Source organism: Cynocephalus volans, chromosome 2, assembly GCF_027409185.1.
Source record: "Cynocephalus volans isolate mCynVol1 chromosome 2, mCynVol1.pri, whole genome shotgun sequence".
NCBI lineage: Eukaryota > Metazoa > Chordata > Mammalia > Dermoptera > Cynocephalidae > Cynocephalus > Cynocephalus volans.
The window spans coordinates 177028841-177040311 of record NC_084461.1 but is presented as its reverse complement, the minus strand read 5'-3'; the positions used below and the strand labels follow the sequence as shown (position 1 = coordinate 177040311).

Below are 11471 nucleotides of genomic sequence, written 5' to 3'. Positions count from 1 at the left end.
ATTTCCCCAAACGTCTGTTGATCCCCAATTGTCCATTAATGTTAGAGTCAAAGCCACAAAAGCATTCTTTGGAAGCTTAGTGTACATGGGCTGCACTTATCAAATGGTGCCCTCACTGTGGGTTGATCAAGCAGGGATCCAGTTCTGTTGGGGATCACCCATTCACAATAAAGGAGGTACTTTCTCTTGGGCTGGTCAGTTTCCACAGACAGGAATCATTTAAGTTCTTGCCTCGGGGTAAGGATGGTGGTGACAGAGGAACATGGTATAAGGCTAGTGGCCAACATTCTTGAGGCTAACTGGAGAAGGGGGGTTAGAGGTCCTACTATTCAATATGTAAACTTCATAATCCCATCTTTATCACTGGATCCCAATCTCAGCTGTGCTTGGTGCCCTTGAATCCTGAGTCTTTCTGGTTCAAATCCTTTGGAATGAAATTTCTCTAGTCTTCTGCCATGACGGTGAGACATTCACCTGAATGTTTGGATGAGGAAGGGGAAACAGAGAGCAACTCTTCTTAAAGATTTTCAATTAGTTTTCCTATTTTTAGCCCCACCCCACTGTCCTCAGTGGAGTTAGTACCTGTAATTTCCAAGACTCTTCCAGTCACTGAATTAAATTAACTTGCTCTTTGGCTTCCTTTAGTGTAGGCAACTGTGTTCCATTTTTCTCAGAGTGATAAAGATCTTATTTCCATCTTTCGAAATTTTGTCAATTAATCTCTCTGCTGTAGTTTCTTCTTGAGGACTTAACTATCTTTGTGGACTTTTTTTTTTTTTTTTTAACTATTGTTTTGGTAAACAACCGCCTGGAAGAAGCAGACCTAAATGTATGGATTCAAGACACCATGTTCAAGCAGAGGTCTGGGTATTCTGTGAAACAGATTCATTGTCCAAAATGATTTTTTAAAAATGTAAATCAGATCATGTCACTTCCCTACTTAGAAACATGCAGAGACGATCCAGCAATCCCACGTCTGGGTATTTACGCAAAAGAACTGAAAGCAGGGTCTTAATGAGACATCGGCACACTCAGGTTCACAGCAGCTTTATTCACCATAGCCAGAAGATGGAAACAACCTAAGTGTCCATTAATGGATGAATGGATCAACAAAATGTGGTCTGTCTACACAATGCAATATAATTCACCTTAAAAGGAAATTCTGACACTTGCTATAACATGGGTAACTTTGAGGACGTTATGCTAAGTGAATTAAGTTCGTCACAAAAGGTCAAATACCGTAGGATTCCACTTACATGAAATACCCAGTCGAACTCATAGAAACTGTAATGGTGGGCCGGGGCTGAGCGGAAAGGAGGGTTGTTTAACGGGGACAGTTTCAGTTGGAGAGATGAAAAGGTTCTGGAGATGGATGGTGGTGAATGTACTTAATGACAGTGAACTGAACACTTAGAAAATGGGTAAGATGGTAAACTTTATACAGTTTCCACCACAACAAAAAAAAATTTTTTTGAACGAACAAAAAAACCTGCAGAGGCTCCTTAGTTCCCTCAGACTAAACTCCCCGCTTCTTACCTGAAAGGCCCCGCCAGTCCTTCACCTTCACCTCCAAACTCTCCGCACCTCCTCCACCCCCAGCTCACCCCGGGCCGCCCGGCGCCGGCCCCTCACTCCCGCTCCCTCACTGCCGCCGCCTCAGCTTCCCCCCGAGGGGAAGAACGAGCCGGCTCCGGCTCCTGCAGAGCGTCGCGGAACGTCTCCGTGAAGACGAGCCTCCTGGGCCCGCCCGAAGCCCGAGCCCTCAGGCGCCGCGCTGCACCCCCACCCAGGAAGGTAGCCGGGCGATCCCGGCAGCCCCCGCGTCCCGCGCCGCCCGGGGAAGCGGGACTTCCGGCCTGCCCGCCCGTCGCCCGGAAGCGGCCTCGCGGAAGCGTGTCCCTCGCGGCATGGCGTTCCGGCAGGCGCTGCAGCTGGCGGCCTGCGGGCTGGCAGGCGGCTCTGCCGCCGTGCTCTTCTCGGCCGTGGCGGTGGGCAAGCCGCGCGCCGGAGGGGACGCGGAGCCGCGCGCGACCGAGCCGCCGGCGTGGGCAGGGGGCACGCGGCCGGGGCCTGGCGTGTGGGACCCCAACTGGGACAGGTGCGCGGCCCGGGACGCAGCACGGGGTCTCGGGGCGGGCGGGCTCCGGGGCTGCGGGCCGGGGGGGGGGGGGGGGGGGGGGGCGGGCAGCGGCACATGCTCTCATCTCCCGGCGCCGAGAAAGGGTAGGGCCTCTCTGGAGGTGTCGATGCGCAAGGACTAGGCTAGAGTAGCAGCGGGAGCCTCCTCTGGGGGTCCCGTTCCCGTACCATGGCCAGCGGCCACTCGTGGGTATTGGCGTTTGCAGTAGAGCTCGCGTGATTACGGAAGAGAGTCTGTAGCTTCATTTACCGTGTGCTCTGGTGGCCGACTAATAACAGAATGGAACCCTGTACCTTTGTGTTGTCAGCAGCCCGCTCCAAGCAGCTGAGCTAACCGGCCAAACCCTACTTGATTTAAACTAAAAAACCAAAGCAGTGCAGGTCTTTAAATACTACGGGTTGAAATGATAGTATTTGTGGTATATTGGATTAAATAAAGTGAGCTATTGAAATGTTACTTGTTTCTCTTTACTTTCTTAATGTTGCACTGGAAACTTTAAAATTACTTATGTTGCTGGCATTCTATTTCTTTTGGGCAGGACTGCTCTAGAGTCAGGGAGTGGTCACTATGGGATGGTTTACCCAGTCCCAACTCCTTGATACTTTGAGAAAAGGGGCACAGAAGCAGTATTTGTTACTCTAGCTGTATCAGGATCTTCATAGATATTTTCTTCTTTTAATCTTTAATTTAAAAAACAAACAAAAAAAACCCAACTTAGAGTAGTTTTATATTTACAAAAAAATTTCAAAGATAATAGAGTCCCTTTATATCCCACACCTAATTTCCTCTATTATTAACACCAGATATGGTATATTTGTCACAATGATTATTAATTAAAGTACATGCCTTTATTGAGATTTCCTCAGTTCTTACCTAATGTCCTTAGTCTGTTCCAGGATCCCACATGACAGTTAGTCCTCATGTCTCTTTAGGCTCCTTTTGGCTGTGACAGTTTTTCAGACTTTTCTTGTTTTGATGACCTTGACAGTTTTGAGGAGTGCTAGTCAGGTATTTTGTGGAAGGTCCCTCAGTTGGGATTTGTCTGGTGTTTGTCTCATGATTAGACTGTAGTCATATTCTCTTTTTTTAAAAAAATAGTACTATATTTTGAATTTTTTAGGCTTTTAAAAGAAACAGGTTCACTTGGAGATTAAAGAACTTGCTTGAAGTAGAACCAAATTTGAGTCCAGCTTCATCTGATTTAAGCTGATGTTCGGTGGTTCATGGCTCGCCATGTCTGGATTGGTCCCATCAGGGAACAGGGGAAGAATAAATTGAGCCATGTGGGGTGGGGAGGGGAAGGACAGGGTGCAAACAACTGCAGGGAGGCGCTGGAAATGGAGCACTTTTCCTCCTGCGTCCCACCTGCACCTGTCTGTGCTGGAGTCCAGGATCTTGTGGTGGAATCTCCAGCCTCTTCCTGGGGGATCTCATGCAGTCCCTGGCTTCCTGTCTCTGTGCCTGTGCCTCCTAAGTGTTTCCTCTGGCTCAGCCCCAGACTCCCCTATACCTGCCAGTGCAAATCTTGGCCTGGTTGTATGACAGGCACCCCAGGTTAGCGTGGCCAAACAAGAACCCTTGAGTCACCACTACGCCCCTCCAAAACTGCTGCTTCCACTGCTATCTCAGCTGAGTTAATTCTGGCAGGTTCATCTTGTGCTATTCCCAGCTCTGCCACATTTAAATTAAGCTTCAGTTCCTGAGCCACCAGCCACTGACCCCAGCCTGCCCTCACTTGATCGGCTCCTTCACATTCCAACAGCTCCACCCAGTAGGACTCTGCGATAAGGGGAGTGTTTTCTTCCTCTCTGTCCAATGTGATAGCCACTACCCCGTGTGGCTACTGAGCATTTAAAGTGTGCTCAGTGTGGCTGAAGAAATGGGAGTTCTTATTTTATTTTATTTTAATTATTTTTAATTCAAATAGCCTGTAGTTTTTCTGGTGGTTACTACTAGACAATGCAGGTCTAGACACTGTTGAAATGTTACCTTCAGCAAGGCTGTTCTAGCTACCCTGTCAACACTTCCCACCTGCCCTCCCACAGCCACAGTCACTGGTTTCCTTTGCTCTGTATCATTGATCACATTCTTGTGTTGCCTGTTTTTCCTCCTGCTTTGATCATCTGCCTCTCCTTACCAGAACACAGGTTGCACAAGGGCTTTGCTTGTCTGCTTTGCTCACGGCATCACCCAGAGCAGGCCTGGCACTCAGCTCCGTGAGATGGAGAGTGGAGTGTGTTTTGAGAGGCTGGCTTCTCCAGCGCTGGTGCCAAGGGACTTTGCTTTTCCCCTGTGCTCTTCCCAATTAGTCTGACAATTTGGAAATACTATCTTGTCAGAAATACTGTTCCCAATGACTTGGGAACAGAGGTCACAAGGACATATCGTATTGTATTTCAACATTAGGCGAGAACCACTGTCTCTCATCAACCTGCGGAAGAGGAATGTGGAATCTGGAGAAGAAGAACTGGCATCCAAGCTGGACCACTGCAAAGCCAAGGCCACTAGGCACATCTTCCTCATAAGGCATTCCCAGTACCACATGGATGCCTCCCTGGAAAAGGACCGCACTCTGACCCCACTGGGTATGTGGCTGGGGCTCAAATCCCCCGCTAACCCCCTTGGTTGGCTTTCTGACAGTGCTTGGGGCCTGGACCTCCTCACACCTGTGTCAGGGACCATCAGCCCAGACTTGAACATTGTCATTATCAGTAATTATCAGCCGAACTTGGACAGGAGACAGGCTTTAAAAAATGTCCATAACTTTAAAAAAAAAATACTGCATGAGGGCTTGCTTGCATGACATCAAACTCAATGCCTATTCTGGCAGAGGCTTTGTGCTCTCCCTCGATGCTTCTAGAAGTAGCACACCTCATGCTCTCTGTTTTTTGCTTGGCTTAATTTACTGCTGATCTTTTTCTTGAGCACTTACAGATCATAAAGTTGTTGAACAGATGAGATTGAGCCAGAGAAAATCCCAGCCATCCCCACAGGCAGACCCACTGGTTGTTGCAATTTCTTGTTGTAAACAGTGCTGCTGGGAATATCGTTTGTCTTTGTGCTTGTTTGCAGGTGTATCTGTAGGAGAAATTCCTAGGAAAGGAAATTCAGGGTGGTCAGAGGTAGATTTTAAATTTTTAAAAATTTCTTTGTTTGAATGGGATGTTACCCATTCTTGCACATATTCAAAAATTCAAACGATAAAAATGGGTTTACAGGCCTATTCTCCAGCAGATTATGCCCTTTCCCTGAAGAGCTGCCTCTGGCTCCTTATGTACAGATAAGGGTGGTTATAAGCTCTTCCAGTGGGAACTGAAGAGGGCTAGAGGGTGAGATGCTAAAGTACATTTGAGAAAAAGCATATGTGATTGTACTTGTATCCAGCCTCTCCTCAGTAATACAGATCTTCAGGTTTTTATGTATTGACATCTCTACTAACACATAGCTACTGGGTAACTGGGGAGCTGAGACTTGGTTTTTGGGCACAGTTGAGTAAGAATGGTGTGAGGGGCCTAGAAATCGTAAACAGGGCCCCACCCAAACCCCAGCAGTCCTCAAGCTTGGTCATTATTAGTAACGGAATTAGATGTGTTTATTCTGTAGGGGGTGTTGAAGACAACTGGCCTATGTTGTTGCTTTTACTCTTGAATGCCTGGTCCCCATTAGGCCCAAGCCCCTGGGGGTGGGGACACTGGGAAGGTGCTTTGTGCTCAATGAGAGCTTTGTTGTTTGTGCGGTAAATAAAGGAGGGGTCTGGGTACATGTAATTCTAAGGCACCCTTCACCTTCCAGGTCGTGAACAGGCTGAGCTAACTGGGCTCCGCCTCGCAAGTTTGGGGCTGAAGTTTAATAAAATTGTCCATTCCTCCATGACCCGCGCAATAGAAACCACTGACATCATCAGCAAGCACCTGCCAGGTGAGCGCGGGCGCCCCGGCCGGAGCCGCAGACATGGCGAGGAGCAGGGAGCGGGCGGGCCGTGACAGCGGCTTCGCTGTGCTTCTCCCCAGGCATCTGCAGGGTCAGCACAGACCTGCTGCGGGAAGGCGCCCCCATTGAGCCTGACCCCCCTGTATCACACTGGAAGCCGGAAGCTGTGGTAAAAACACCTCCCCAGCGCGTTGTCCCTCTGATGTCGGTGGCCCTCCTGCTTCCACATTTATGGGTCCTCCCTCTGCCCCCAGCAGTATTATGAAGACGGAGCCCGGATTGAGGCTGCCTTCCGCAACTACATCCACCGGGCAGATGCCAAGCAGGAGGAAGACAGTTACGAGATCTTCATCTGTCATGCCAATGTCATCCGCTACATTGTATGCAGGTAGGGCACTGGCAGGCTGTGTTCCTGCTCCTAAAGGGATTTTAAACTTAGAGGAAAGTAGCAGGAACAGGACAGAATTCACGTGTACTCCTTGCCCAGCTTCCCCTGAAACTGACCATGTGCACGACCCGCCAGCTGACCTCGCCCAGGTACCCTGTCCCTGCACTTAGCTCCTCCAGCCCGAGGTTCCTGTCTTGTCTTGCACATCCGGACATTTTTGATGAGCCCTAGTCAGTTATCTGGTAGAATGCCTCTCACTCTGGAGTTTCTCACAATTGTGCATTTTGGGCAAGAATGGCACAGACAAGTCAGGGGCCTGATGCTGCTAGTCTTCCCCCAGGTGTTGCCAGCTGGTGACTCAGCTAAGGTGGTGTTTGCTGGGCTTCTCACTGTGGTACAGTCGTTTCCCCTTTGTAATTGATAATTATCTTGGTGACATGCAAATGGCCCATTTCCCTTCAAACTTGCACTGCTTTTAGACCCTGCTGGTGACAGTCCTCACTCTGGTGTTTCCCACAGCTGTCCTTGTTATTCACAGTACCTTCTTCTGTGGCCGCTGTCCTTGACCATCCATGTGAATGACACTTGCTCAGTGGGTCAGGGTCTACCACTGCTCGTTCTGTCTGCAGGACTAGGTCACTTTGTGCTCAGGCTGCTCCTTCAGGGTCTCCCATGTTCTTTGGACCCAACCCCACTTCCGCCCTCTGGGGCATCACGGAATGTTCCAGGTTCAGAGGATATGTTCCCTGGAATCAGCCACTTCTCCAGGGAGCACCAGGGTCACAGCCACATGTCAGAGAGGGCCTCATGGGTGGCAAGGCCAGCTATGTGCTTGTATATTTGAAACAGGCAAAAGGATTGACCAGATCTAAGAGCAAAATATGAACTAAAGTAGAACCCCGCCTCCCCCAGATCCATCATTTGTCGGGGGCTTCAGTAGCCTAAGGGGCCCTCTGCTTGTGTGAGCACAGGCCTGGCAGTGGCCAGACAGGATGGCGCTGGTTGGTGATGCTGTCAGGGGCCAGGCCTGGGTCTCTGTGTCCTGTGGGCCTGTCACCAGGGCTGTGGAAGCCATTTTCCCTTGAGCATTGCGTGCAAGTCCCAAGCAGGAAACCTAGGGATGGCGGACGGAGCGCCGTGGTCAGGAGTGTGGCAGCCCCTCCAGAAACGCAAGGACGTCAGGGAGCTGGGATGCTCAGCTTGGCTCCTGACGGCACCAGACCAGATCGCTGCTGGTGGGAAGGACGGGGTGGGCGTCAGGTGGACCCTCCCCCAAGAAAAAACACTGACAGGGTGGCATGGCCTCAGGGCTGCCGTGCATCTTTCCGTCCACCCTTCTCTGCACCTGTGAATGCACCACTCAGGTGGTTTCTGTGTTTGTGTTAACATGACATTGTTACACGTCCGTTGACATAGTCAGTAGGAAGTGATGCCAGTGCTGGAAATGTGCCAGAAGTCATGGGGGATGTGGGAGGAGAGCTCACCTGTGGTAAATAGAGCCAGAGTGTCACCATGCTGGTGCATGGTGATCCTCTGTGGTGCTCAGTGCAGGAGAGTGTGAGCACCCTGTAAATTGCAAGGGGCAATATGGAGAAGACGTAAAAAGCAGCGTGAAGGTAGTTAAAGTTGACAGAGTCACGGCAGGGAAGATGTTGGCCAGCTCAGTGCAGCACAAGGGTGTTCGCTGACGCAGAGGGGCATGAGAGCAACACTGAGCCTTTCAGCAAACACTAATCGTGCCTAAAAAGAGTTTTTAAGAGCATGCAGGTGCCACAGGGGTGTGGATCACACCTCTGTCCATTCCTGGGAGAAACACAGCAAGTTTTCTCAGAGATTGATCTGTTCTATTTGGCCACCCTTTTGTTGCACTGGAAAAGCAAACTAAATTGTGTGCACTTGTAAGAAGCCAGTGCATTTCTGACTCACATGCACATCTTGAGTTGAGGTTGATCCCTTGTCCTAAGGGGGACAGGCCCCTTACTTGATGGCTTGATCAACATCGATCCAGCCCGTTCTTTCTGCTGAGAAGCCCCTTGCTTGAAGATAGGAATCACTTATCCGATGTGGGTCCCGGCCCCTAGGGTCTGCTTGGAGACCTTACTGGAGGGCTGTCAGCTCTGCCGAGACCCCAGCCTCTGGCCCTTTCCCTGCACCAGTGTGGCTGTCTGTTCCTTATAGCAGGCCTGCTCCTAGTGTGTTCTTTCTCTTCCTTTCCTCCCAGAGCACTACAATTTCCTCCTGAAGGGTGGCTCCGTCTGTCCCTCAACAATGGCAGCATCACCCACCTGGTGATCCGACCCAACGGCCGTGTAGCACTCAGGACCCTCGGGGACACAGGTTTCATGCCCCCTGACAAGATCACCCGGTCCTGAGGGCCGCCCTCTACCCGCCCCCTCAGCTCCAGTCCTGGCTCTGGCCTTTGCTTCCCTGTCTGCCCTGTCCAGGCTGCGTGGCTGTTACGTTTTGTCTTGAGGAAGAGGCCGGCAGAAAAGTAGAAATATCTGAAATGCTGCATTCGAGTACTTATTTCTGGTCCAGGCTGAAAGGGAAACATTTGGATCAGACAGCCTGATTCCTTTGTAAGGTCTTCTATCATCTGTGATCTGCCAGGATGCTGTGGGGCCAAAGGTGAAAACCTTCTCCTCAGAAGTCAGGACTGTTTGGGGGACTGAGTGAGCCTGACAGATGCCATCACTTTGGGTGACCGTGGCAGATCCGCACCAAGGGTCCTAGCCACAACCAGCTGTGCCATCCCCAGCAAAGCCTGTCAGGCACAAGGGCGCCCAAGGTCTGTTCACAGCTCATTTCACTTCAGACATTCTTTTCATTTCTTAAAACCCTTTGGTCACTTAAATATTTGTCAATCTGGGTTTTTGCTTTGCTAACCAGTTTCTCACCCCAGAGTTACAGGTCCCTGATGCTGCTGAACCTAAACCCACCCCACTATATTAAGGCCTCCCAGGGCACAAGGACTCACCAGCTACACGTGAACTTGGGCACATGAGGGAAGAAATGAGTCTGTGGGAGTGATGTGACCTGTGACCTTAGACCTTTATTCTGGTCTTATGTTAGAGGTGCAGGGCAGATGGCAGCCCAGTAGGGGGTTATCCCATTTCAAAACAGTATCCCAGACTGATAGCTCAATCTTAGTTTGCCTCTGGTTAATCTTTTATGCTTATGGATTAAAATATTTATACCTGATCTATCCTCAATATTGTTAAATTAGGAAAAGCAATATAATTCCTATGAATTGGTTATAAATATTTTCTACAGTCAATACAATTGGGAAATTTGAGGCATTTCTCTGTCCACTTTGGAAATAACTATATAATAAAATTTTATTGTTTTTTAAAAAAGTATTGTGACTGTTTTAAAGAAAACAGGAAACCTGTGCATTGTAGCCATCAGCAAAGGTGTCACCAGAAAGCCTTTTCCAGTCTCTCATGTTCCCAGGACTGACAGCTTTGCAGGCACTGCCTGGGCCATCCTTCTGGAGGACTTCCTGCCAGCAGCCTGGAGACTTGTTTGCGTCCTCAATCAGGATAGCAAGGATGGCAGTTCGTTATCTAGAGACAACAGCTGCAGCAGCCATGCACCACTTCTAGAAATAGTTTTGACAAGTATGGCAGGGACTGTGACAACTTCAAAAACACGAAAATAACAGGCATATCACGTTTGACCTTAGGTGAGGGCGAGGCTCGGAATCAGCCACACCATTCCATGACCACACATCGCCGCCCCTTTACCCTTGACCTCTAGGAGTGGGCAGTGTTGTGGCAAGGCATCTGGGCTTTGAGCTGGGGCTCTGGCTCTTCATGGGCTTTCCTGGTGGGTGTGAGGACAGAGGTGCTGCTTTGACGCCTCGTCCAAGGGCTTAGCATGATGGCGTCTGTGGGACGGCAATGAGCCAGGCCACGCACTCTGTGTTCATAAAGCAAAACTGGCAGGTGTAGGTTTGCTGGGAAGCAAAACTGGTCCTAATGTGGAAATACTCACAAATTGGATAAAACCATTTTGGAAATAGTGACTGTCAAGAGATCTGGACATAATTCAAGGGATCCCAAGAAACCAGTGATCCAGCCATCTTTTAAATGCTTCTGAAAAAAAGCAAAAAAAAAAAAAAAAAAACACCCAAAATGAAAACTCAAGATTGTGCTGAAGTTACATTTGAAGTCAAGGATATGAAATTGGGCTTTCAGTTTTTGTCTGAAAAGTTATGCCCAAAACTCAATGTTTGATTCATTCTAAGAGCACAGAACGATGGCCTTTTCCAGTTGGATAACAAGGGCCTCCTGTACTTGGGAAGACATAAAATTGGCACTGGGAATGGTTTCTGACTTGGGGAGGGGGGTTGGTTTTAATATCTGAGACACCTGAGATAGGCATGGCCTGGGGAGAAGGCATGGGAAGGGCAGACAGGAGAAGAGGGAGTGCAGGGCCCACCAGACACCAGGGCAGCCCCCAGGGACCTTCTGCACATGACTGTTGTGAACACCTGTGCGGGAGTGAATGCCCAGCTGGATGTCAGAAACCAAGAGTGAGCCCATGCTAGGAGTGGGGGCTGTGGCCAAGGGCTTTTGGACAATGTGACTTACATGGGCTCAGTGATGTCATGATGAAAACTGTCCAACTGTCCCCTGTTTGAGAAGAGTTCTCAAACACAGCAATACCTCGAGTCTGGCCAGAACGAAAATGGCACACCAGGAACCTGAATGGCTCCAGTGGGAACAATGTACACTAGATGGCAGCTGGTTCCAAGTGACTGGTGTTGCTGTTTCGCCCAAAATGTTTTCTTTGAGACAGTGGAGAAAGAAACCTAAGTGCAATTTGTAAGCTAGAGAATACTTACGGGAAGATGATGCTGACTTAGGCCATAACAAAGGTTAACCCACAATCAGCCATTTCCTTGGAAAGCTGTGAAAATTTCTGGAAACATCACTCAAGAGAATTTGGCTATGGTCCTTGCTGCAGTGCAGCAGATGCTTTTTTTTTTTTTTTAACTAAAAAAATTTT

General features: G+C 49.3%; 1 protein-coding gene across 2 annotated transcripts; it reads left to right on the top strand.

Annotated features, from left to right (window-relative positions):
- The first annotated feature begins 1907 nt into the window (after positions 1-1907).
- Positions 1908-10504, top strand: PGAM5 (PGAM family member 5, mitochondrial serine/threonine protein phosphatase). Of its 2 annotated transcripts, none has more exons than XM_063085136.1 (6): positions 1908-2098; positions 4547-4725; positions 5933-6058; positions 6151-6239; positions 6328-6458; positions 8680-10504. In XM_063085136.1, exons 1-6 carry the CDS (start codon positions 1908-1910, stop codon positions 8828-8830), a joined length of 867 nt encoding a protein of 288 aa, XP_062941206.1. In that variant the 3' UTR covers positions 8831-10504. The 2 variants fall into 2 exon arrangements, with proteins under 2 accessions (XP_062941206.1, XP_062941205.1); XM_063085135.1 differs by having other exon boundaries at positions 6325-6458.
- The last annotated feature ends 967 nt before the right edge of the window (positions 10505-11471 follow it).

Excerpts from the sequence above, each read along its gene's own strand:
- PGAM5 (XM_063085135.1), top strand. The coding sequence starts at position 1,908 with ATGGCGTTCCGGCAGGCGCTGCAGCTGGCGGCCTGCGGGCTGGCAGGC. Across the intron at positions 2,099-4,546 it reads TGGGACCCCAACTGGGACAG|GCGAGAACCACTGTCTCTCA; the intron begins GTGCGCGGCCCG and ends TTTCAACATTAG. Across the intron at positions 6,059-6,150 it reads CATCAGCAAGCACCTGCCAG|GCATCTGCAGGGTCAGCACA; the intron begins GTGAGCGCGGGC and ends GCTTCTCCCCAG.